At 51.8% G+C, this 26,028-nt stretch overlaps 2 protein-coding genes and 1 pseudogene across 14 annotated transcripts in view; 1 reads left to right on the forward strand and 2 right to left on the reverse strand.

The window, feature by feature from the left end:
* LOC149861545 (uncharacterized) lies at positions 1-14,910 on the reverse strand. Of its 3 annotated transcripts, XM_090052524.1 has the most exons (5): positions 14,773-14,910; positions 14,266-14,355; positions 12,897-13,023; positions 2,822-2,935; positions 1-1,235 (listed from the first exon to the last, which is right to left on the reverse strand). In XM_090052524.1, exons 2-5 carry the CDS (start codon positions 14,314-14,316, stop codon positions 322-324), a joined length of 1,206 nt encoding a protein of 401 aa, XP_089908650.1. In that variant the 5' UTR covers positions 14,317-14,355; positions 14,773-14,910; the 3' UTR covers positions 1-321. The 3 variants fall into 3 exon arrangements, 1 of the variants encoding a protein (XP_089908650.1); XR_016443045.1 differs by lacking the exons at positions 1-1,235; positions 2,822-2,935; positions 14,266-14,355; positions 14,773-14,910 and adding an exon at positions 3,785-10,407 and having other exon boundaries at positions 12,897-13,028; XR_016443046.1 differs by lacking the exons at positions 1-1,235; positions 2,822-2,935; positions 14,266-14,355; positions 14,773-14,910 and adding an exon at positions 3,785-10,407 and having other exon boundaries at positions 12,828-13,022.
* The window catches only part of CCHCR1 (coiled-coil alpha-helical rod protein 1), a 20,649-nt gene continuing 9,480 nt past the window's right edge, over positions 14,860-26,028 (reverse strand). For 4 of the 11 annotated variants that reach the window (XR_016443033.1, XM_090052352.1, XM_090052353.1 and 1 more), the window contains one exon: positions 25,427-25,664. Coding sequence is in view for 6 of the 11 variants with exons in the window: in XM_090052352.1 (XP_089908478.1) it covers positions 25,474-25,664 (191 nt within the window). In the remaining 5 variants the exon portion in view is untranslated. Of the gene's footprint in view, positions 14,984-22,948; positions 22,972-25,426; positions 25,774-26,028 lie in introns of those variants that run through there. The other 7 variants (XR_016443035.1, XR_016443032.1, XM_090052356.1 and 4 more) reach the window with 5 other exon arrangements.
* On the forward strand, positions 24,310-24,459 carry LOC149861547 (U4 spliceosomal RNA; annotated as a pseudogene).

The following is a 26,028-nucleotide window of genomic DNA, read 5'->3' on the forward strand; positions in this document are numbered from 1 at the left end:
GATAGAAGACCACGAGTGTCGAGGAAGTCCTTCTGCTCCAGGCTCAGATGAGCCAAGGCCCCCCCTTGCCCAACCTTTGCAACCCTTTCTTTGGCGCCTGCAAGCTCCTGTCCTTCTGGAAAGCAGGCGAGCTAAAACTGTTATCTGTGGAATGCAAGGGCACCGCTCGGAGAGAGAAAGGAGGAGGGAGGAGGCAGAGAGGGGCCAGCTGGTGGAAAATCACTGACAGTGAAACTGACCGGGGTATAAAGATCTCGCTGTTGCAGGGTTAGGTGTGCAGGATTTGAGACAATACAGTCTCCCTGCGCCTTTTACTTGAGCTCAGATAAACTCTGTCTGCTTCTCCCCTAGTGTGTTTATTTGGCGCGACGCACACCGGGCAACGAACCCAATTGTTGCCTCCCTCAGGCACCTTGTGCTGGCAACATTCTCACAATTTGAACGCTGGTGTGGCTTCTTCCCTGTGTGAATGCACTGGTGCTGAGCCAGGTGGGAAGAGCAGGTGAAGCTCTTCCCACACATGGAGCACTGATGTGGCTTCTCCCCTGTGTGGATGCGCTGGTGCTGGACCAGGTTATAGGAGTGGGTGAAGCTCTTCCCACACTGTGAGCACCCATGTGGCTTGTCCCCTGTGTGGATGACCCGGTGCTTGCCCAGGATGGAGGGCTGTCTGTAGCTCTTATTACACTTGGTGCCATGGTGTGGCTGCTCCCCACTCTGCACACACTGGTGCTGAGACAGGTCTTGCCAGCAGATTAAGTTCTTCCCACACTTGGTGCATGCATGAGGCTTCTCCCCAGCATGTCTTATCTCACACAAAGCCAGGAGTGATGGGCAGTTAAAGGTTTTCCTGACCTCAGGGTAGGAGTGGGCTCTGCCCCTGTGCTTGACAGCAAGCTCCTGCTTCCCTCTGACGCTCTGCTCACTGCCTTCATTTGGATGTGGTGTCTCTTTACAGTGGCTCTTCATTTCTCTCAGCTTCACAACTACTTCTCTGCACCCAGGGCTCTGTCTGGGCTCGGTCTCTTCTCCACTCTCATGCCCAACTGGAGATGGTACCTGGTTCACTGCTAGGTTCTCCTTCTGGTTTTGGGGCCTCCCCTGATTCTTGTGCCATTGTTCCTTCTCAGGTCTCAAGGTACCCAAACTCCCTGGGGAAGTCCATGGTGGCTCCAGGTCTGCAGACCCTTCCACAAGAGCCTGCTCCTCAGCTCTGCTCATCATCCAGGCACCTCCTGCATGGGGAAGAGAAACTCCAGATTAGTCCCTGCCCTGCTGGCAAAGGGCAGACACTGCTATTCCTTCTGCTGAGATGGGCCTCGGAGCAGTCCTGGACCTTGGCACTTGTGTTCCTTCAAGAAAACAAGGTCTTCCTGCCAAAAGCCCAAAAGCTGGGGGTGAAGGAGGGGAGGCCCCTGTGCTACACTAATGTTCCCTTCTCGATGGAGTTCAGAACTGGGCTCTCAGGGTTTCTGGCCCAGCTGTCAGCCCCATCACTTGAAACCCTGTTGGGGGAAGCCCATGTTGGACACATGCATTAGGACACTACTAAATGGCTTCATGCTCTAACGGGTTGAGAAGAAGACCAAAGGCATCTGCTGAAAGAAAGAGCGAGGCTCTCTCACAGCTGCTGTATCCCACAGACCTGGTGGATCCAGGGGGGAGATGACATGAAGGACTCCACCTGACTGAGCTGACACGTTCGAAAAGCCAAAAAGTGCATTGCTGAGACCACTCAGGCTGCTGCTCTCCAGTGCTTGCCCCTGATCTCTGGGGGTCCTGAGAGCAACTTCTGAGTACAAGGTTGAACAGCCTCAGGGTGTATTTCTGAGGTCTGTCAGAAGTCTGGGGTTGTGTGGGGAGCATGGTCTTACACTGCTTCCGTGGTACACACAAGTGCTGCTTCTGCTTGGTAGAAAAAGCCAACATTTTGCATCCCTCATCTCTCCAAGAACTGTTCTGGGAAGGGAGGATTTAGAGCTAAGGCTCTCTCATGACAGGAGCAGAGCTGTGCTTCCTGCCTGCTTCCAGAGACAGATCTGGTGAATGACTCCACGGAGCTTGCTGTTGCTGATGAGTCCCAGGTGGCCTGCATGTCACAGGAATCTGCACTGGGACAAAGGCCATGGCATGAACCCAAACCTGGACTCGGTGCTGAGTTCCAGGTTTTGTGACACTCAGGGCCCCAGAGATGAAACAGGAAGGGGGAAATAATTGTACAAACCATGGGGGAGTCACTTCTCCATGCAACATGAAAGCGTAACCCACCCATGCCATCAAACCATTTAATATAGCCTGAAACTATGATTAAACACTGCAAGTCAAGCTGATCTAGGGAAGTCAGGGAAAGCTTCAGCTTCTCTCTTATTCAACAGTAATAGCTACACAGAACTTCTACTAATCAGGCTGACTTCTGTGGGGACTACACATCCCAGCATGCCCTGGGAAAGGGTGTTAGAGAGGCATGGCTACCTTGGGTTGGGGAATGAACTCTTACATTGTAGAGTGAACATGAAAATTTAAGATCACGGTATCCCAGGGAAAACAGATCCAGGCCTACAAATCAAGACAGCAACCCAATTGTCCTCTAGCAGCTGTAATTAGGGGAAAAAGAAGGGGACATTTGCTTGACTCCACATTGTTGAATTTCAGACAGTGGGAACAACATGCCCAGACACATTGCAGCATAATATGCTATATTTGAGGTCAGCACCCTGCAATGGCAGCACAGGGCAGGTCTGCAGTGTCCAGGTCCCCCTGGCATGCTAGGCATGGAGCATTTCTGAGAGAGGAGTCGGGTAAAGGGGACAGCCACACTCACCTGGCAGCAGGTCCTTCAACCTTGAGATTTCCCCATCGTCTTCATCATAGACCCAGAGCTCCATCTGTCCTTGCTGGATGCGGCAGAGTAAGTCAGGTGTGGGACCTCGATACCCTGTTTGGGGCAGTGGTTAAAGAGGGTTTGTGACTTGGTACTGGATGCAGAGTAACTAACTGGGATTCGGGGAATGGATCCAATGAACTCAAGGTTTCTATTAGGGCCTTGATGGAGAAGGGAGGATGGGCATTTAGGAAAAAGAAGGCACTACAGGGAGAAGCCTTCAACAGGTGATGGGTCTTGTCACCCAGTAGTAGAGGGATGGGTCATAGGAAACAAAGCACCAACAACTCCCTGGTATAAAAAGAGTATCAAACTGACAGTGTGACCAGAGACAGGCGTGGAGATGCAGTGATCTGTGATGTACTAGAGAGAAGAAAGAAAAAGCTTTTATGGTTTTCATGGTACCAAAATGAAGAGACATTGGATACACTTACGGATGGAAAACATTTATCTTATTAGTGTAATTCCAGGCAAATGCATGGAAATGAGCTTATTCTCAGTATGGTGGGATTGCCAGTGGCAGCCCTGTGCTCCAGCTTTGAGGAGGCTCAAAGTGATTGGTGGACCAGGGAGTGCGGCGATGGTGCATGAATTGGTGCACAGAGGGTCCAGGAGCAGACCGAGATCCCGGAGCTGCATGCAGCAGCTTGGAGCTCCGACCCCAGCACAAAACCAGGCACGTGGTGCACAGGGCGGTGCACAGAGGGTCTGGGAGAGGACTGAGACCCTGGAGCTGCACGGGGCGGCTCGGGCCTCCAACCCTGGCATGACACCAGGCACGCAGTGTACAGGGAAGTATACAGAGGGTCCGGGAGTGGACTGAGACCCTGGGTGCTGCACCAGGCAGCACGGGTCTCCAACCCTTCTCCCCATTGCATGAGGCAGGGGCTAGCGGTGCACAGACAGTGCACAGGGTAAGAGGGGCCACTGGTGCATGAGACTGATGCTTAAAAGCGGTTTGTTTCTCTGGAGGCCACTAAAATCACAGACACACACTCATTAGATGGCACAAAAGGTGTATTTGCAAATAGGGTCAGAGCAGAGTCAAAAACTCAGATTACTCTGAACCCACCAAGGAATTTTGCAGGCTGTATTGATCTTTTTCCTCCTGGGCACGTGTGCAGAAACAGGAACTCTTACAGCTCACTTCCGTTTCATACAAGCATACATGTGGTTACATCACTACATATATCGCATGTATATTATAATTAACTACTTAAGTATGCAGGGCGGAGAGGTAAATATGCATCAGCTAATTAAGCATGCTCAGAGACTACTATAGGTCACCAAGAGTTTAAACCCCACCCCTTTCAAGGACACAGTCAGTTGAATTCCAGCGTCTGTAATCTGCATGAGAAAGGCTAGGGAGAAGCTGGGGGAGAGTCTGCGATTTAGTATAAGAAGAGCTGTGGCAAGGCTGGGCAAGGAAAAAAGTCCTTGGCAGTGTTTCTTTCTTATCAGGTGCAAGATGCAAGCTGTGCATTTCTAACAATACTCCATTTCTAACAATATTCCCCCCTCAAGATGCTTTCTGCTCCCCATTCTCATTTAGGCAGATCAAGATAATTATGAGGAATTTTTCTGAGTACCATGACTCTTGCTACAGTCTGCGCTTTGAGGGGGACTGCTGCAACTTGCATCCCTTCAACTGTGGTGGTTATCAATCTTTTTGAAGCAGGTGTCTTCATCATACGGGGATGGTTGTGGAGTGGATGGGTTACATTTCATCCACGTGGAGTTTGGGAGCTTAACAGCAGTAGAATTCCATTGACCTGCATACTTGCTGCAATTAAGGGCATAACAGGTAGTGCATGTTCAGACCCATTTCAATGTCCATGTACACTGGCTATGTCCCAAACTCCTCCCTGTACCATTATTGCTAATACAGTACTCTCCTAATGCCACTTGGGAAAGATCCCAGCTGCGGTTCTCATCCCATTTTTGACCAGTACTCTTAATATCTGCCTTATCACTTACCAACCATTTTGGGGCCAAAGGAAAAGCCCTCCAAGGCCACTGTTCTCCGGCCTCTTGGAGTCCCCCACAGGCCCAGAAGTTGGTGAGATTGAAGGTACCTGCAATTCTTTCCATCATGTCAACATACAAATTTGTCCCTGGGGGAGCAATTGGGGGAAGCGGGGATATAGGCTGGCGGCTAGGGCTGCTCAATCCTGCTTCTCTTACTACATAGATAACAACAAAGCATATTAAGACTCCCACCACATTCTCCCTTTCTTGAGATCAAATACAGCCTAAACTTTTTCTTTTTACTTTCTTGTCTAATTTTCTGAACTTTGATTAAGCCGTTTCAGGCACGCTTGGAGATCACCAGTGGGTTCACAGCTCCACTTGCTGGCTTCTTGTTCCAAGGACGACTCAGCTTCTGGAGTGAGTTCGTCCTGGGAGTTGGCGTCCTCTGACGCTCGTGGATGTCGTTTCACACGGGTATGGTGTATCCAACGGTCATGGCCAGCAATCTTTACAGCGGTGTGGGTTGTTAGAAGTACCTGGAAAGGGCCAGTCCACCTCTCAGTCAAAGGTTCCTTTTTCCACCGCTGCACCAAGACCCAGTCTCCCGGGCAGAAGTCATGTACCAGTACGTCTAAAGGCAGACGCTGAAAGGAGGCTGCATACCTGTGAAAAGAAGACAAGACAGACTGCAAAGCAATAACGTACATATGAAGCTCGCTATTACCTAATTCAAAAGTTACATTTTCTCGCATCCCAGGGGGTAAGACTCGAGGGGGCTTGCCAAGCATAATTTCATATGGGGTTAATTTAATGCCCCGTTGGGGAGTGTTTTGAATGCAAGTAAGAGCTAGCGGCAATGCTTGAGGCCACTTAAGGTGTGCTTCAGTACAGATTTTGGTGAGTAGAGTCTTTAAGGTCCTATTCATGCGTTCCACTTGTCCTGAACTCTGTGGTCTCCATGGTGTGTGTAGTTTCCAAGTGATCTTGCGAGCTTGTGCAACTTCTTGAACTACCTTTCCCACAAAGTGTTGTCCTTGATCCGACTCGATGGATTCAGGTAGAGAATACCGGGAAATGATCTCCTGCAACAAATACTTCACTACTGTAGCCGCAGTGGCAGTCCTGGTGGGCCATGCCTTGACCCAACCACAGAGCTGGTCTACCATGACAAGTAAAAGCCCATGATGTCCGGACCGTGGGAGCTCGGCAAAATCAATCTGCCATGCCTGTCCAGGGTACGCTGCCCAGGGTCTACCTCCCATTGGCACAGGGGGTTTCCTTCGAGGGTTTACTTTCTGGCATGTGATGCACCTGGTAGCAATACGCTGAGCTTCTACATATAGCCCTGGGGCTACTGCTTGGCGGATCACTAGATCACCCATAGCTAAGCCTCCCATATGGGTTCTTGCATGGAGCTGATGCAGCACCTCCTGAAGCAATGGCCTGGGTATCATGATCTTTCCTCCCGGTACTATCCACCACCCCTGAGAGTTCTTTTTTGCACAAGCTTTCTGTGCAAATTTATCTTCTTCAGGGGAATACTGCGGGACTAAATCCCGGACGTATGGCCATAAGGCATGGGACAAGGCCTGCCTGGATACTTCCTCCGCTTCTCCACCAAAAATGCAGCTTCCTTTGCTGCCGCATCAGCCTTTGCATTTCCAAGCTTATGCTTTTCCTCAGCAGCCTTCCCATGGGCCCGCACATGAACGACTGCTACCTCTTTAGGCTGGTGGAGTGCCTCTAGTAGCTTGATAATCTGGGGGCAGTTAGCAATTTTATTCCCAGAAGCCATAATGAAACCCCTTTCTTTCCACAATAGTTTGTGATTGTCTGGAGGGGTTGAGAAACTTTCCTCCCTCAGTCCCTAGAATCTGGGGAACTCCATTGGTGTGTATTTCCATATCCGCACCCATGACTATCTTCTGGGCTTCTTCAACAACCACTGCTGTGGCTGCCACAGCCCGAAGACAGGCTGGCCACCCGAGTGCAACTGGATCTAGAACCTTTGAGTAATATCCCACGGGTCTCCAGGTTGGGCCTGATGGCTGTGTCAGCACCCCTGATGCAACCCCTCGATTCTCATGAACATACAGTCGATATGGCTTTTTACTATTTGGGATGGCCAGGGCAGGGGGCTGGGTTAATGCTGCCTTAAGCAGATCAAAGGCATGCTGCATTTCTTTATTCCATTTCCATTTAGTGAGACTCTCCTTAGTCAGTGAGTCATACAGTGGTCTAGCCTTCCCACCATAATCTGGTATCCATAGTCGACAGAACCCAGTTAGCCCTAGGAATGCCCGCAGCTCCTTGGGTGACTTAGGTGAGGTTAGACCTTGGATTGCCTGTATGCGATCTGCACTCAGGGCTCTGACTCCTTTTGAGAGCTTATATCCCCAAAATGTAACTTGAGGCTGACATATTTGGGCTTTCTCTCTAGAGACTTTATATCCTTTTTCCCCTAGAGTGTTTAACAGTGACCTGGTGGCTTCCTCGCAGAGCTGCAAGTTTGGGCTTGCAACTAGCAGGTCATCCACATACTGGAGGAGAGTCACTGCAGGGTGTGATCCCTTCCACTCCTCCAAGTCCTTCTGAAGGGCAAGTCCGAAAATATGGGGGGCTGCTATGAATCCTTGTGGAAGAACTGTCCACATGAGTTGGGCTTTATGGAAAGTATCTGGATCCTCCCATTCAAAAGCAAACAACTTTTGACTCTCTCGGTGAAGGGGAATGGAGAAGAAAGCATCTTTCAAATCTAGCACTGAAAATATTTCAGCTTCCCCCGGTACTTGTGTCAAAATCGTGTGTGTGTTCGGGACTACAGGATGGTCTGAAAGGACCTTCTTATTTACTGCTCGCAGGTCTTGGACCAGTCTGTATGAGACCCCATCTGCCTTCGGCACTCCAAGAATGGGGGTATTATATGGTGAGGACCCTTCCACTAGCCATCCGCACTTCTTGTATTTCTCTATTAACGGCTTGAGTCCAGCTCTGGCCGCTTGGCTGAGTGGATACTGCTTTACCCGAACGTGCCCCTCCCCATCCTTGAGTATGATCCTTACCGGGGAGACCGACTTAGCTCGTGCAGGGCTTCCATCAGCCTATACCGAAGGGTCTACTCCAGTCATGTGATCTTCAGAACTTACTGCAGGGTGTCGGTCCTCCAGGAGAGCCATCTGATAGTTCGAGCTCTGCTTGACAGGTAACTGGACCACCATCTGGTCGTCTCTGAAAAATATCTCAGCTTGCAATTTTGTGAGTAGGTCCCGCCCAAGTAGTGCAACTGGGCAACTTGGAGAATATACAAAGGAGTGCTCAAGCAAATGGTCCCCCACTTTGGTGAGAAGTGGCTTACAAATGGGGAGTCGGAATTGCGTTCCCTCAATCCCTTCCACAAGTACATTGTGTTCACTAGTTCCTGCACAGGGGGCGTTTTCTGGAATCATTGAAAATGTAGCCCCAGTATCCACCAAGGCTTCAAAGTTTTTGCCACCAACCCTAATGGTTACCATGGGATCTTCTCGGGCTCCAACCTGAAGGGTAGTGGTCTTAGAGCCCCGTCCCCTTCATTCTGTGTCCTCACCCTTTTCCTCTGCCCGCATGAGGTGACCTCTTGGTTCTCCCTCTCTCTTCTCCTTCAACTTTGGGCATTCCCTCTTCCAGTGTCCTTTCTCCCTGCAGTAAGCACAAACGTCTGCTCCCACTCTTTCTCCTTTCCCTTTCTGCATCCCAGCCTTTCCAGGGTTACCTCCAGTTATAGCAGCTGCCAGCGCTGCCATCTGTCGCTGAGCCTTTTTATCCTCCTTGTGCTCTTGCATATGCTCACGATTCCCATATACCTTATATGCAATTTCCACCAGCTTTGAAATCGGTTTCCCAGCACCTCCCTCAGTTTTCTGTAACTTCTTATGAATATCAGCAGCGGATTGACCAATAAATATAAGATTTACCGTGCGTTGATTATCTGGGGCTTCTGGATCTAGGTCCGAATACCTGCGGAACGCCTCATACAGCCTCCCGAGGAAAGCTGAGGGATCCTCTTCTCTTCCCTGTCTCACTTCATACAATTTAGACAGATTAGTAACCCGAGGCACTGCCTTCCCCATTGCTTCCACTATAATCCCCAGATACCGTGCACTCAGCTCTCTTCCTTCTGCAGTATGATTATCCCATCTCGGTTCCTCAACAGGGCAGGTATCACGCAAGGTACGACCAGCAGCTCCCTCCGCTTCTACCCTGGCTGCTGCAATGCGCTCTGCCGTCCCCAACACTAATCTCCTCTCCTCCGGGGTCAGGAGGGTTTGAAGCATCATCTGGACATCAGCCCAAGTGGGTCGATGGGTTTGTCCAATAGATTGAAACATGTCCCTCATCTTTTCAGGGTCTCCATGAAAAGAGGGGCTCTGATTCTTCCAGTTAAATAAATCTGAAGTACTAAATGGGGTGTAGACAAAAGTTGCATTGCCCCCTTCTCCGATAACCTCTCACATTGGGCAATTCAGCACCGGCTGTGATTCTACAGTCTTGCGCAAATAATAGCCCTTATTCCCTGATTCAGATGGGGCACTTGGCTGAGGCTCACGCTCTGAATCATTAGGTATGCTTTGATACGCCGGTGGTGGTTTCCCTGAGGGAGGGAGCGGTGGTGCAGAGGGACTGGATCCCGAGGAGGTGTCTGATTCATCCTCGCTACCTGACAGGGTGACCGGAGAGCGGGTCCAATACTCAGCCAATTCAGAATTCCCCCCCTCATTATACTCAGGGAGTACAGGCGGTCCTCCTTGAGTCTTTCCTTTAACAACCATCACATGGGACTTTACTAAGCATTTCTTAATCCAAGGTGGCTGATTTTGAACCACCCACAACCAACAATCGATATAAGGAAATTGATTCCAATATCCGTTCTGCATAACTATTTCATGGATAGCTATCACTTCTTTTACTACAAAGGATCTTTTCGGGGTCCAGTGGACCCCAAATGTTGGCCACTCGAGTTGACAAAACTTAATTAAATCACCCTTTTTCATCTTCACTCCATAATCTGCCTGCTTTCCAAATTTACTGAAGTTTTGTAATATATAACCTAAAGGCGTATCCGAGTTTTCTACACGGGAGCGACGCCCACTCATATGCCCACAAGAGTGCGCCCAACGCACACCAAATACCAAAAGATCCTAGTTACAGACGGTTCTCATATACCAGGCCGAAAATTTCCCAGTATTAAACCAAATCGAACGCGTCTTTGTTCCCAGATCCAGACCAAATCGGGCAAGGGAATTCGTATGCTCACTCAGATACCCCAGAGATCTCGATCAGAATGCCGGAATGTGTGTCTGGCGTACTCAGAAACCAAAAATTTTGCACAGGAGCCTTTAATCTCTCGGGTACCCCGACTCACGTCTCAAACCCCCTGGGCGAGCCCAAAAAGGCGGCTCGGTGCGCACTCCCCGTGGTGGCAGAGATGATCTTGTCACTGAGCCCCGAGGTGATCCAGAGACGTCCCATCTGACGGTGCCAAATTGATGCTTAAAAGCGGTTTGTTTCTCTGGAGGCCACTAAAATCACAGACACACACTCATTAGATGGCACAAAAGGTGTATTTGCAAATAGGGTCAGAGCAGAGTCAAAAACTCAGATTACTCTGAACCCACCAAGGAATTTTGCAGGCTGTATTGATCTTTTTCCTCCTGGGCACGTGTGCAGAAACAGGAACTCTTACAGCTCACTTCCGTTTCATACAAGCATACATGTGGTTACATCACTACATATATCGCATGTATATTATAATTAACTACTTAAGTATGCAGGGCGGAGAGGTAAATATGCATCAGCTAATTAAGCATGCTCAGAGACTACTATAGGTCACCAAGAGTTTAAACCCCACCCCTTTCAAGGACACAGTCAGTTGAATTCCAGCGTCTGTAATCTGCATGAGAAAGGCTAGGGAGAAGCTGGGGGAGAGTCTGCGATTTAGTATAAGAAGAGCTGTGGCAAGGCTGGGCAAGGAAAAAAGTCCTTGGCAGTGTTTCTTTCTTATCAGGTGCAAGATGCAAGCTGTGCATTTCTAACAATACTCCATTTCTAACAAGACAGTGCACATGGCCAAGAAAGGGCCAAAGATGGGCAGAGCCATGAGCAGCTAAGGACCCCTGCCAAGGGAGGAGGGGGTCCTCCTCAGGCCCAGGAGAGTTGTGAGTTCCCAGGGAAAGGGATTCCCACAGGGGAGGAGGGCCCTCCTACTTGTTGGCAAACAGCTGGGAGGAGACCCCTAAGGGAAAGAGGGGTCTCGGGTTGCTGGGCTAATTGAGTGGGTCGAGGGGTGCAGCTGGGATATCGGGGCTCCCATTCCCCCCATCTGGGGCTGTCCTTCCCCAGGGCACTGACTTTGCTTCAACACAGCTTATTGCCTTGTCCATTCTCCCCTAGACTCTGCGTCTCATATTTTGTGAACCTTGCATCATATGCCTTGTGAACTTTGTGCCCTATTAGAGTATAAGACCGCATAACATTTAATAAGCGCCCCCGCCCCATTTGACTACCTGACCCCTCACTTGTGTATAGGGTGTTTGTATAGATATACACCATATATTGTCTATAGTTCTTGAATTATGTGTATATATATGTTAATATTATATCTTTTATATCTTACTAAATTTGTACTTAGTTAAGTTTAATCATGTTGTCCTGGCTTTGTTCTTTAGGGAGAGGAGGGAAACTGCGCACAGCAAGCAGTTTCACTTCCCACAGTGCACCAGCACCTGCTACCATCCCTTCATTTGAAGAGCGGGTACTTATACAAGTACCACCTGGGTTACATTAGTGAAGGTTTTAGAGCAAGGACTCTGGCAGCAAAAAGCCTCAGTGACAGGTGGCTGACAATGAATTTTATTTCTGGGAGAGAAGGTAATTCATCCTCACCAGGACACAGGAAAGAATAATTTTGCAATAATTTTAGTTAAAATTGAGGCAATTATCCCATCCAATGGGAGGATTATTCCGGGAAGGGAGAGGAGTGCACAGGCTGGCAAATACTGCAGGGTTTAAAACAAAGTTCCTAGGAGCCATGGATATGGACACACAAAGGCAGAAGGGACACAATTTCACAACCTGTGAATGGCCATATTGTAGAAATGGTCTATATGGTCTTTGTTGAGTTAGAGAAAGCATTTGAGCACTTCCCTAAGGAAGTCCCCAGGGGCAACTGGAAGGAAAGAAAACATCAGAAAAGCAAACTAACCAAGGAAAAGATAAGTACCTCAACACTGTGCACAAGTCACAACAAGCTCCTGTGTTTGAGAGCCTCTGAAAATGAAAACTGGTTTTCACTAAGCCCTACATCTAGCCCACTTCTTTTTAATCACACTGATGGGTGTCAGGTCTGCAGAGCGATTTTAGAAGGAGGACAAGAAAACGTCTGAGAATGGCAGAGAGAGCTTGGAAGCACAGGTCTTAAAGTAAATACAGCAAAACCAGAGCTGCTGGTTATGGAGATGAAGATGTTAGGAAGGAATATGGACATCAACTTCCAGTGACCCCTTAGTAGAAGAACCTGGGTTACATCACATGTACATGCGTCACAAGAGGAGGAGACGAAATGTATCATCCACAGGTTGTAGCAGCAGAGGCTCATAAGACATCTGTTATCTTCTACTGGGTCATAACCAAAAGAGGAGAAAGGGGATTTGATAGCACAGAACCGAGCATGCTAGGATTGCTAAATGTGTTTGGACAGGACATGCTAGGCAAGAGGGAGGAAATCAGAATAATTCCCCAAGGAAGAGCTGTTGGTAAATGTATGCAGAATGAATTGGAAATGATATGACTGTGCTGAGAAAGCAAAGGGAGATCATATTGCCAAGAAACTGCTGAATATGGAAGCACCAGGAGTTACAAGAATGGGGAAGACCCAAGCCAAGGCACCTGGATCAAATAAAGGAGGACATACAAATATGAAATGGTAGAGAGGCCTGCTCACCAGCGATCTGGGGTTTCTGTTTCCCACAGCAAAGCACAGATTTTCTGCTTTAAAACATGAGAGCTTTACCCAGGGAAACGAGGGCTTGGTAATTCCTCAGCATCTGGTCCCGGTAAAGCACCTTGTTGTCATCATCCAGCAGCTCCCACTCCTTCCTTGTGAAATACACGGCCACGTCCTCAAACACCTCCTGGAGCTGCAGGCACAAGCGTTACACCATCAGTGTCTGCCTGCTTCTAGCCCCCACAGCCCTGTCAGGAATCACTCTGTGCTACAACTATTTGCAATTTAGCCAGGACAGGCAGGGGTGCAACATTCCCCGTTTCTCAGCTGACCTGTGATGTGGATGCAGCTGTGGACACAGGAGTTCATGTGTCAACTTTAGCCCAGCTCAGCACATTTGGTTCATTCAGACTTTTGAGGTAGCCCAGGCAGCACTTTTAGAGGCAGGGAGCCCCGGGTCCCTGTACTGGGAGGCAGCTCCTGCTGATGCAGCGTGGGGTGTTTGCAGCCTCCATCACCACAGGCTTGTTGCTTGTCAGGTCTCTGCTCCCCAAATTCTTTACAGCACCCCTGGCTCCTCCTGGGCTCTGCCCCAGCTGTGCTCCCATCAACTGACCCGGGTGCCCTCCTCACCCCCGCGCTCTCCCCCTGCTCCGGAGGCCTGCCCTGCCCTCCCTGCCCTGGGCCCAGCTCAGGCGTCGGGGCGCCCCTCTCCTCCAGTCTCCCTGGGCAAGTCCTCTGCAGCTCCAGGATTGCAGGCCCCTCCTCAGGAGGCTGCTGCTTAGCTCTGCTCAGGGTCCCAGCACCTGCGGGTGGGGAAGAGTGTGCACAGGTTAGCCCTGGCGCTGCTGGCACGGGGGAAGCCCCGCTCGTCTCCTAGGTTGGCCTGGGACTAAGCATGATGGAGGACTCCGGGTGTGAAAGAAGGGGCAGAAGGAAGACGCAAAGTCCCACAGCTCTTGCTAACAGACCTGCACGGGCATGGGAGCCTGGAGATGAGCCCCAATAATTCTGTCCCAGCCAGGGGCAACACTTAGGGGGTGCACAGGGGTTCCAGCAGGATTGGCCGCTGGAGCCCCCCCTGGTTTCTGACTAGTGTCAATGGGGGCACATTGCCCCGGCGACTCAAGAGGCACCAGACACCCATGGTCCCAGTGTGGGGTGGTGATCACAGCACCATGTCAGAGCCTGCAGGGACATCGCTCTCTGGGAAAGAAGCTCGTGGGATGTTGGGGCTGTGTCAGCATCTACATGCTAAGGGCAGAGGGAGGGGAAATGCAAGGTCCATCTTCTCCAGGGCATGTGAAGTGCTTCCAGGGGCACGGGGAGAACAAGAACCACTGATCTGCTGGAGCACCGACCCCACCAAAATATTGTGGCAGAGAGATGGACGGTGCCTCCTGCTGCTGAAAAGGCAGAAGCCACTGCTCCTTACCTTCACCTGGGGAAGGGCCTCGTCTGGGGCACCAGCCTGAGGAGCTTCCATCTGCTGACAGCTCCCAAGTGTCCTTGATGTCGGGGGACTCTGCAGGATAGAGGCCTAGTTTAGCTGTACCTGAGCCAACCACAAGGAAGTGGGGAGTCTCATTTCCCTGACACCTGCACCAGCACCTTATTGGGTACAGAGGACTCACGGGGGCAGGGGAAAGGGACGGGTTGAGCACTGATTGTTAGAACAGCAATTAGGTTTTTTGTTGTTACCGCAGTAGCATGTCAAGGCCCAAGCAAGATACAGCCTCTCTCTGCTGGGAGCGGCACACATGCAATGAGAAAGATTCATGCCCCCCACAGAGATCAGCGCTGTGTCCCAGCCCTGCTACCGGGGTACGAATATTGCAGCCCTCTCCTGGGCAGAGGCAGACATCCGAGCCTCTCCCCCTGCATGCAGGCCACCCACACAGGCACCCAGACCCACACCCAGGCCTTACACCCAGTACTGCACCTGACTTCCGGTGGGGCGGGAGCTCCTCTCTGGGGACACGAGCTGGCTTGTCCCCAGGCCCCAGGATTTCCCTCTCTCCCCACTCCTCCGCCGGGCTGTCCACACGATGCGTCCTCAGTTGCTCTGGCCAGCAATCACCGGGGTCCTGCAGTGCCCCCACGACCTGCATCTTGTCCGAGGACACCTCCGCGACCTTCACATGCACTGTGACCTGGGGTGAGAAATATGTCACTGGGGAGCCAGGATCTAGGAGACGGGGCGGGGAGGGAACAGCCCCAAGCTCTTGGAGACAGGGACAGCAGCATCAATGCTGCTCTCAACTGCAACCTGTTGTCCTCCGCCCGCCCCGCCTGCAGCCCCTCGGCCAGGGCCGCGGCCTGGGCGCAGGTCTCCACGCCGCGCCCCCACTCCCAGCTCCGCATGCCCCGCGGCAGGATGGCCAGGAACTGCTCCAGCACCACCAGCTCCAGCACCTGCTCCGGGCTGCGGCGCTGCGGCTCCAGCCAGCCCCGGCACAGCTCCCGCAGGCGGCTGCACACCTCCTGCGGCCCCGCCGCCTCCCGGTAGCGGAGGGCCCGGAAGTGCCGGCACCAGGTCTCAGGGCCAGGGAGGTCGTGCCCCGGGGCCACCCGGGGGGCCTCCCAGGGATGCCCAGGCGGGGGCTACACGGCCTGGTTCACCTCCTGCCCCTGAAACGCCGGCCTTGGCCTTATGTCCAGCCTGAAATGGTCTTGGAGAAGTTTGTGACCGTTTGACCTTGACATCCCACGGGGCGCTCTGGTGAACACACGTTCCCCCGGATCCTGAGCCTGCCTTTTCCAGGCTAAGGAGTCCCATGGCTCTCAGCCTCTCACTGTAAGGCCTGTTCTCCTGCCCTCTGATCATGTGCGTGGCTCTCCTCTGGACTCTCTCAAGCTTCTCCACATCCTTTTTGAATTGTAGAGCTGAGAACTGGGTGCACTACTCCAGCTGCAGCCTCACCAAGGCCGAGTACAAGGGGAGAATGACGTCCCGGGATTTGCTCGAGAAGCATCTATGGATGCACGCCAGCATTTTGGTCGCTTTACTAGCCGCAGCATCGCATTGCAGGCTCATGTTCATCTTGTGGTCAATGATGACCCCCAAGTCTCTTTCTTCTGTAGTGCTAACCAACGTAGCACTGCTGAGCCTATAAGGGTGCTGCAGGTTTTTCCTCCCAAGGTGGAGAACCTTGCATTTTTCAGTGTTAAACACCATGAGGTTCTCGTCTGCCCATTTGCTGAGCTTGTCCAGGTCAGCCTGGATCACCCGCCTATCTTCTGGCGTGGATGCTTTGCCCCAAAGTTTGGTGTCATCAGCGAACTTGGCCAGTCCACTCCTAACTCCAATGTCCACATCGTTAATGAAGATGTTAAACAGTATGGGTCCCAGGACAGAGCCTTGAGGGACCCCACTGGTCACAGGGCACCATGATGAGTGACTGCCATCAATCACAACCCTCTGGGTCCGACCACAAAGCCAATTTCCCAGCCAGCGGATAGTGGTGGAGCCAAGGCCACAACTGGGCGGTTTGGCCAAGAGGTGATCATGGGATACCAGATCAAAAGCTTTTTTGAAGTCAAGATATATGACATCAATCTCTTCTCCCTTGTCCAGGTGATAGGTCACCTGGTCATAGAAGGAAATGAGATTGGTCAAACAAGACATACCTGCAACAAACCCGTGCTGGCTGTCCCTTAGAATGTTAGCCTGGGCCAGTCCCTCAAGGATGGCCTCCTTAATAAACTTTTCTAAGATCTTCCCCAGGATAGAAGTCAGGCTAATGGGCCTGTAGTTAGCCGGATCCACTCTCCTCCCTTTCTTGAAGATCGGCACCACATTGGCCTTCTTCCAGTCTTCGGGCACTACACCAGAGCGCCAGGAGTTTTCAAAGATCCGTGCCAGAGGCTGGGCTATGACGCTCGCCAGCTCCTTGAGTACCCTGGGGTGCAGGTTGTCAGGGCCAGCTGACTTGAAGGTATCCAGCTTCTCAAGGTGTTCCTTCACGAGGTCAGCATTGACGGAGGGTAGGGGATCCCTCACCCAGATTTCCCTGTCCCATAGCAGGCATGGGCATCCCGTGTGACTGATGAGAGACTGACGCAAAGTACCTATTTAATAGGTTGGCTTTTTCCTGGGCATCAGTTGTCAGTTGCCCCATCTGGTTTAGCAGGGGTCCAACGTTGCCCTTGCTTTTCCTCCGGCTCCCCACATATCTGAAAAAGGACTTTTTGTTGTCCTTGATGCCTGAAGCTAGTTGGAGTTCAGTTGCAGCCTTGGCTTTCCTGGTTTGGTCCCTGCAGGACCGGACCAGCGTGGAGTAATCCTCCTTGGAGGTGAATCCCATCCTCCATCCTTTGTAGGCTTTCCTTTTTAGCCACAGTAGGTCCGCTAGGTCTCTGGAGAGCCAGGGGGGCTGCTGTGCCTTCTTGCTGCCTTTCCTCCGTGTTGGAATAGATTTAGCTTGTGCACTGAGGATCGCTTCCTTGAGAAGCAACCACTCTTCTTGAACTCCCATCTCCCTGGGGTCATGGACCCTGAGGGCCTGACCGACTAGCCTCTTGAGCTTGTCAAAGTCGGCTTTTCTGAAGTCAAGGACTTCTGTGTTGCTGACTGACTTGCCAGCTTTACGGCGGATGGTGAAGGTGATCAGCTCGTGGTCGCTGTCACCCAACTTCCCATCAATCACTAGGTCGCCGATTAGGTCGTCCCCCGTAGCCAGTACCAGGTCAAGCAGCGCTTTGCCTCTCGTTGGCCCATAGACTTCTTGAGTCAGGTAGAGGTCATCCACGCATGAGAGAAAGCTTTGCGCCCACTCAGATTTAGCTGAGTGATCTTCCCACTAGATGTCCGGGTAATTGAAATCTGTACACCTGGTGGGACAGATTTTGCCAGGGCTGGGGCAGGGGTGGGCTCCCTTAAGTGCCTTGGCCCGCTGGCTTTGCAAGGGCCGTTCAGTGGGCCAGCAGGGGCAGTAGTCCCCCCATCCCCCAGTGGGCTTAGTTTAAAGCCCGGTGGAGCAGGTCAGCCAGCCTGGCTGAGAAGAGCCTCCTCCCCAGGGGAGAGAGGTGGAGGCCATCTCTTCCCAGCAGCTCGCTGCCTCTCTCTCCAAAGAGCGGGCTGTGGTCATGGAAGCCAAAGCCTTCCCGATAACACCAGCGCCGCAGTCTTTGGTTCACCGCCTGGATCCTCCTCTCCCATTGCCATCCCCCATTGCCAGTACCAGGTCGAGCAGCGCTCTGCCTCTCGTTGGTCCATAGATTTCTTGAGTCAGACAGAGCTCATCCACGCACGGGGAAGCTTTGCGACCGTTCGGATGTGACCAAGTGCTCTTCCCACGAGATGTCCCGGTAGTTGAAATCTCCCATGACAACCGTGCACCGGCAGCACGTGGCCTCTGCTAGTTCCCTGGTGAATTCCTGGTCAAGCTCTTGATCCTGGCTAGGAGGTCTGTAGTAGACTCCCACCATTGTGTGCCCTGTGCCTTGTTCGCCACGGATTTTGACCCAGAGAGTCTCCAATCGTCCCCCCCAGGTGCCAATGTTGGCTCGCAGGGATGCATAGCTTTCTTTGACATAGGGAGCTACCCCCCACCACCCCTTTTGTCCACTCGATCTCTCCTGTACAAGGCGTAGCCATCTATACCTGTGGCCCAGTCATAGGTGGATTCCCACCAGGTCTGTGTTATCCCTTTGAGACTGTAATCCTTTTGGTTTAGCAGGAGGACCAGTTGCTCCTGTTTGTTGCCCAGGCTCCTGGCATTGGTGGGGGCCCTTGCCTTCCTTACAGATTGCTCTGGGGCTGGGGCTGGGGCTGGGGCTGGGGCAGGGGTGGGTTTCCTTGAGTGCCTTGGCCTGTTGGGTTTACAAAAACTGCCCAGCAGGTTTGCAGTGCCAGTGCTCCCCGCACCCCCTGGCGGACTCAGTTTAAAGCCCGGTGGAGCAGGTGAGCCAGTCTGGCTGAGAAGAGCCTCCTCCCTAGCGGAGCGAGGTGGAGACCGTTTCTTCCCAGCAGCCCACCACCTCCCTCACCAAAGAGCGGGCTGTGATGGAGGAAGCCGAAGCCTTCCCGATGACACCAGCGCCGCAGTCTCTGGTTGACTACCTTGACACGTCTCTCCCCCCTCAGCCCATGACCCACAATCAGGAGAAGAGAGGAAAAGACCCCCTGTGCCCTGCTCCTGGAGCCCTGTAGTCTCTCACGACCTGGCTGGGATTGCTCTGAACTGTATTGCTCGTGCCCCCGTGGGTGAGGAGCACAGGGCAGTGGTCAGAGGGCCGGAGAGTCTTTGGGATCCTCTCGGCTAGGCCCCTGGGAAGTAGCAGACCTCCTGGGCCAGGGGGTTGGAGCAGGAGGGAGTCTCCCACGATGACCACTGTGTTTTGCCCTAGGGGGAGTAGGGGTGGGTGATCCTCCCTGGCCTGCCAGAGCCGGCAGCTCTGCAGGCTCAACTGGGGCTACAAGAGGTTGCAAGGCCCCGGGGGGGGGGACCTTGGTCCAGCGGGCCTTGGGGCCAGTGACCACCTTGGTCCAACCCCTGGCTGGACAGCACCGGAGATCCCCGAGTCCTCCCCTGCCCTGGATGTGACGTGGTCGGCCCTCCGCGCCCAGAGGGAGACGGGCCTGGCAGCAGGAGTCCATCTCCCGCTTCCCAGTCTCTGGACCGTGGCCTGGAGCTCCTTGACCTGGTGCCCCCGCTCCCCCCCCCCGGGGCTCGGGCCGCCGCGGCTGGGACGACCCCCGGCAGCATGGCGCGGCGCCCGTGCCTGAGCGAGGACGGGGTCTTGCCGTGGGCGCTGCAGTCCTGGGCACATGAGAAAGAAAACGGGTGGGGGGCTGCAGGGCTGGGACCTGCCCTCCCAGCCAGGCGGTGCTGGGGAGGTCGGGGGCAGCGGCCGGCACTCTGGGCAGGGCAGGAGCCAGCTGGGGGCCAGCTACGGGGCAGATCTGAGGCAGGCAGCGGGGAGCAGACAGGTGTGGGGGTCCATCTGTGCTGGCGTTTGCACACCAAGACCTGCAGCTGCTGCCCGTGAGCTTTCTCCTGGGAGACGAGGGACAGCAAGGTCCTTGGCCTGGCTCTGCCACGCGGTCCCTGCAGGAGCTGCCCCCGGCTGCGCTGGGGCTAAACCCAGGGTGAGCAGCTGCAGGGCAGTGCAGGCGGCAGCAGGCCGGGGGAAGGGGGAGCGGGGCAACAGGCTGCAGGTGCAAGTATTGGGCCACAGGGCAGCTGGAGGGGGAGCAGGACTCTGCCCGCGCTTCTTGGGGAAGAGTCTTCCAATGCCGGAGATGCGTGTTTTGGGGTGACGTAGAAAGGATTTCCGCCTGCAAGCCCAGCCCAAACCCCGTTCCTTGTTCAGTGCTATATCCACATAAGCGCACAAGCCGGCGGGGCCGGCAATGCGCAGGCTGGCACTCGCAAACCGACTCTGCCCAGACTCTTTTGAGAGAGCTCCCCAATGGCAGGGGTGCATGGTCTGGGGTGACCAGAAGAGGATTTCCAGCTCTAATCCCAGACAAACCCCAGCTCCTTATTCAGGCCTGAGAGCCTGTCAGGTGTCAGGTTTGCGCACAAAAACTGACTTTTGGTTGGGCAGCAACTTGTTCAGAAGTGTCCTCCAATGGCAGAGATGTGTTTAGGGTGACCTGAAAAAGATTTTGCTGCATAACTGCAGCCTAATCTGAAGTGCTCTTTCAGGGCTAGCTACTTACCACATGATATTATGTTACATTTTTATGAGTAAATACAGTCCTCCGATTTACCACAGGGTTGACTCATGAAACCCATGTCTTAAATTGAAACCTTGCAATTTGAGATGTATTAACTTGTAACCACTTGTCCCATAGAAACAATGTTATAAAAGGGGGATCCCTTCCTGAACCAAGGCCCAATACCCTATTTCTCGCCGCCATCCACCACCCTGTGCTGTGCGCGCCGGTTTCACGTGGCTGGTTGCATACCTGGCCTGAGGCTGCTGATGGGTGGTGTGATAGGCTGGGTGCAAAGCCTGTCAGCAGCCCACAGAGCTGCATGTGTGACTGGCCATGCAACCACCACTGCCGCCACCCAGTGCCCTGCACCACTGCATGCAAGGCCCCTGCTCTTTGTCTGGCCACCTCCCCTGCCACCCGCTCCGCATCCAAGCAAGCATTGTGGAGTCAAAACTGATGATGGAAAGTCAAAACAGGGTGTCAACTTATGATGAACAGTGCTTATGATGTTTGTAACTTGAACATCGTAAAGTTGGGGACTGTCTATACACAGTTTTGATGAAATCCTAATTCTAGCCTGTGCAATTCATGACTAAAAACCATTAATTGTGCAAGGATTAGGTTTGAAAAAGGAACTGAAAATGGAATAAGAAATCAATTGTGCAGATATTTTTCCTTATGTACAATCTGATGCGATCTTTTAGCAGTTTGCGTCCATTGTTTCTTGTCTTCCCCTGGGAGGTCTTCCTTGTCTTCCCCTCCAGGCCCTGATGTGCTCCCCTCATACACTTAGAGGCTGCCACCAAGTCCCCTCCGAGTCCGACAGTCCCAAGTCTTTCAGCCTCTCTCGTATGACCTGTTCTCCAGTCCTCTAATCATGCTTATGGCCCTCCTTTGGCCTCTCTCGAGCTTCTCCACATCCTTCCTGAAGCGCAGCGCCCTGAACTGGTTGCAGCACTCCAGCTGCGGTCTCGTCAAGGCCGAGTAGAGCAGGAGGACGATACCCTTAGTCATGCTTGCGATGCATCAGTAGATGCGTGCCAGTATTTGATTCGCTTTGTCGGCTATGGCATCACATTGGTGGCTCATATTCATTCTGTGGTCTCTCGTGACATCCAGGTCTCCTTCACTCGTGGGGTTGGCAAGCATAGCACTGCCGAACCTATAATGTGCTGCGGATTATTTCTCCCCAGATGGAGTGCTTTACATTTCTCCGTGTTAAATGTCATCAGGTTTTGATTTGCCTACCTTGTAAGCCTGTCCAGGTCAGCCTGTATCCCCAGCCTGTTCTCTAGCATGACTGCACTCCTGCATAATTTGGTGTTGTCTGCAAACTTTGCCAGTTTGCTTTTAATACCTGAATCCAAATCCTTGTTGAATATGTTGAAAAGCACCGGTCCGAGCACTAAACCCTCAGGGCGCCACTGGCTACCTTCTGCCATGTCCCCTCAGTTGTGTCTATCAATACTCTCTGGGTCCTACCTCAGAGCTGGTTTCCTAGCCATTGGGCTGTAAAGTTTTCAAGGCTGCAATTTCCCATTTTCACCATGAGAACATTGTGGGAGACTAAGTCAAAGGTCTTTATGACATCAACCTCAGCTCCTTTGTCCAGGTGGTGAGTTACCTGATCAGAGAAAGAAATGAGGTTGCTGGTCAGCACAGCACAACCTGCTCACAACGAAGACATGTTGGTGATCCTTCACAGTACTGCCTTCCGTTAGCCTATCGATAATGGTGGTTTCTTTGATAATTTTTTCCAGGATTTTTCCAGAGATTGATGTCAAACTGATTGGCCTATAATTCCCTTTCTTCCGTTCTTGAAGATAGGTGCCATGCTGGCCCTCTTCCAGTCTTCTGGGAGCCCTCCCAAGTGACACGAGTCCTCAAATAGCTTTGCCATTGGCCACACGATGGTGTCAGCCAATTCTTTCAGCACTCTTGGGTTTAGTTCATCCAGTCCTGCTGATTTGTAGATATCCAGCCTCTCTAGATGCTCCCACACAAGATCTTCACTAACTATGTATGGGTGACCACCCCACCCCCGGTCATCTTGTATCCTGCCAAGCAGGCTAGCGCCCTGGGGTGGATGGAATACCCACACAAAGTTTCTTAGGAGTTCAGTTTTCTCCCGAGTGTCAGTTATCAGCTGTCCCATTTCGATTTCACAATTTTTCTCCAACTTCCTACATTTCTAAAGAAGGACTTTTTATTGTCCTTGATTCCTGTTGCCAATTTGAATTCGGTTTCTGCCCTTGCTTTTCTAATCTGCTCCCTTCAGGACACCATCCCTGACCAGGGGTTTCTCCCCACTCTCCAGACCTCTGGCTCAAACACAGGGGAAACCCCCTCACACTCCAGATTGACGCCCTGGGCAGCGTCCCCATTTCTCCGGCTCCATCTGCCACTGCACTGGTGTGGCTCCGGGCCCTTCAATCCTTTCCTTCCCGCACTCCCTTTTCCAGGGTCAGGACTCTGTGGAGACACAGTGCAGAAGACAGTGCGACTAGAGGTCAGGGGGCTTGCATATGTACTCAGAGCCTACCATGTCACGCTCAGGCCCCAACACCAGGCGCCTCATCCTTGTCCCTAGATTATGGATTTTTAAAAAAAATATATATTTTGTATTCCAGGTCAAATCAGCCAAATCAGTTCCAAGTCATATTGATTGAGCAGAACTCAATTGTTCCAAATACCACATTGGTTGGGCAGGCAGAAACCCAGTTATTCCAAACACCGTGTATGGTGCCATAACCAGCAAGCATCTTCCATCCCATCCTATCCCCCTGGGACTTCAAATGCTCCCAAATCCACTGGCAGGTATCCTACCTGCAGGCCAAGCCCGGAGGTTTTGTGGTTCAGATGCAGGGGCGATGCGTAGGGGGTGCATGTGGCTGCACATGCACCGCCTGCGCGTGGTGGTACACCCCCTGCAAAAAGGCACTTCTGCCGGTGGGTGGTTGCTAACCCATGGTCGGTGCTTGCCAACCCCCACCCCCCCAACAGTGCCAGCAGCATCTGCGAGGAGCTCCCCGCTCACTGCTGCTGTGCTCCCACCACCACTGGCACAGCCGTGCCCACCCAGCCACTGGGGGCATGCGCCGTCCATGCTCAGATGCCTCCAGTTACTACAGGCAAGCAGCCTGCATCCCAGATTAAGACTTCAAATACTCCCTCCACTTGATCTTGATCTTAGCCCACAAAAAGTTACTGCTCCAATGTGTTTAAAGAGTAGCCATCTTGGTTTTGTCCTGTTTTATAGGCCTGCCAGGGGAAGGGACACAGCAGGCAATCAGGAGAGAAGCCAAGCAATTGGCCAAGGAGAGGGACAGTCTTCCCTCTGTCCCAGCCTATCCCTGTTGGGCTCTGGGCAGGCGGGCAGGGCAAGAGGCCCTCTAGGCTCTGCGTACGGAAATAGTCCACACCTGCTCCGGGGTGTCACTGGAGCACGTGCTGGCTGTGCTGACCAGCAAGAGAGAGCAGGGCCCAGCAAAATACACAAAACCTCGACAAGAGAATCACGGCCCTAACAGAACAGCACTCTCAGAGACGAGACAGAAATTTTACCTTCCACTGACTGGCCTGACAAACAATAGTGCACCAGCCACATCCATATGAGTACCGAGGAACGGCTAGGCTCATGGTTTACTTGAGTTACTACCCCTTTGCAGGTTTGCTATACTGCTGCACACTCCCCTTCGATTCCAGGATATGGATAATAAAAAGCAACACTTTCTGCCATCATAATGTCTTCAACTACCCAACAAATACTGTAGAGCTTTTCAGTTTTCCTTCTTGCTCTTTTTTTCCAGCTTCTGTGCACAGTGGCAGTATTGTAGCCAATGAGGCCCAGCTAAGACATGATTATTGCTAGTTGAAAGCATTTCCCTTTTTCCTTCTTTGGCTTTCTTTCTCCTCAAGCACCCCAGTTTGAAAAGCACTGGAGTACAGTCCGACCTTTGTCTGCTCCAAACTTCATAGTGCATTTATCTGCTTTACTTGGACTTTTATCCAATACTTGTACTGAGAACTGGCCTTCTGGAAAGGAAATATGACACCAAAACTGGAATGCATTTCTTTACAACCCTACACAGTCTGAACCAGGAATTTTGAAAGAGTGTTTCTTGTCACAAAGTTTTGAGGGGTTTTCTGTTTGTCTTTTTAAGGCAGCCAGCATACAGCTTTTTCCTTTGCAGTACTAGAAACAGTGGTTTCTTCCAAAGAAAATTTATCATACTTGGATCAATTTGGATGATGCATGCCTAAAAGGGTCATTTTTCAAAAAGACTGAGAAAAGCCACTGAGAACCAGTGGCCCTTAACAGAATTCCCTGACCGCCACATCTGGCTCACATCGGAAAAGAATCAGATTCACAAAATAAGTGACTACAGCTTGGATGGTTACATAAGCCTTCAGGCTTCAAGACTGGGAGGAGCATCAAGGGCTGAGAAGTCCAGGCAGGACATTTGGACCATGTTTACACTTGGATTTGGTTTAACAAGTCCTTTCATGCTTTCAAGAAAATAGCATATAAAAATAAGGCAATATTCAGAAATCTGTATTAAGGCTGGATTCCCAAGATGATTCAATTGCCCAGTTTCTGGTGCAGAGCAAATTTTGGCAGTTGCATTACAAAGCCAGAATAGTAGGAAGTTTTGAGAAGACCTGTGGAACTGTAACTCTTTTTTAATGAAGAGCTGCTAACAGCTGAATAGGGGCCACAGAATCCATTTTAGAAACATGTCTGGGTGCAGAAATCCTGGCCCTTGGACAAGTTTTGGGTCAGTTACAGGTCATCTGTTAACAGGACGCCAACATCCATAAAAACTAGCAAGGACTGGCCTCAAGAATCAGCACAAACAATGTCACAGGGAAAATTCCCACAGCAACACTGCGACCCCCCCAGGACCGCAAAACAATGAGTAGGTAATAAATTTGCTACGTTTATAAAACATAAACAATGCAAAGGACATTGGCTCAAACAATAATACGTGGACACTGCGGGCAGCACAGACTACTCGGCCTTGTGTTTTTTGGAGGTAAAAGTTCGGAGGTGGGTCTGTTTCTCAGAGGAGGCGGTATGCTCTCTCGATGAATAAAGACAGAAAGTCTAAGATGGAGTCCTCTTGAGCAGAAGGTCACATCTGGCAACTGCAGCGAGACTTCCACTTCAAAACAGATAATCTGTAGTAAGCTCTCAGCAGTGTGGAAGGTGAAGTTAGATTTTATACGGCAGACAGCTGGTGAACCCCTGGATGTACTCCTCCCTGGGTGCTGCTGTTTCAGGAATAATATTTAGCCCTACAACCTGCACCATTATCAACATATGTACGGACTTTCTTTACGCTGCACAGTGCCCCGCTGTGGCATTCAGGCATCAACACGTCACGCTGATCAAAGTGCCTTGCTCTACCAGGAATGACAGGGGACTGTACAGGCTGTGATATCAGTCTGGATGGGGCAGGCTTTTCTGCTTTGCCAACTCCAAGAGCTGGTGCAGAGAGGGGCTGTGGCACAGCCCCACTACCTTGT

The sequence above is a fragment of the Crocodylus siamensis genome, chromosome 6, assembly GCF_052110815.1.
Source record: "Crocodylus siamensis isolate JL-2025a chromosome 6, ASM5211081v1, whole genome shotgun sequence".
Classification (NCBI taxonomy): domain Eukaryota; kingdom Metazoa; phylum Chordata; order Crocodylia; family Crocodylidae; genus Crocodylus; species Crocodylus siamensis.

Excerpts from the sequence above, each read along its gene's own strand:
- LOC149861545 (XM_090052524.1), bottom strand. The coding sequence starts at position 14,316 with ATGGAAGCTCCTCAGGCTGGTGCCCCAGACGAGGCCCTTCCCCAGGTG. Across the intron at positions 13,024-14,265 it reads AGGCCCTTCCCCAGGTGAAG|CTCCAGGAGGTGTTTGAGGA; the intron begins GTAAGGAGCAGT and ends TTGTGCCTGCAG. Across the intron at positions 2,936-12,896 it reads CCAAGCCCTCGTTTCCCTGG|GGTATCGAGGTCCCACACCT; the intron begins GTAAAGCTCTCA and ends TGCCCCAAACAG.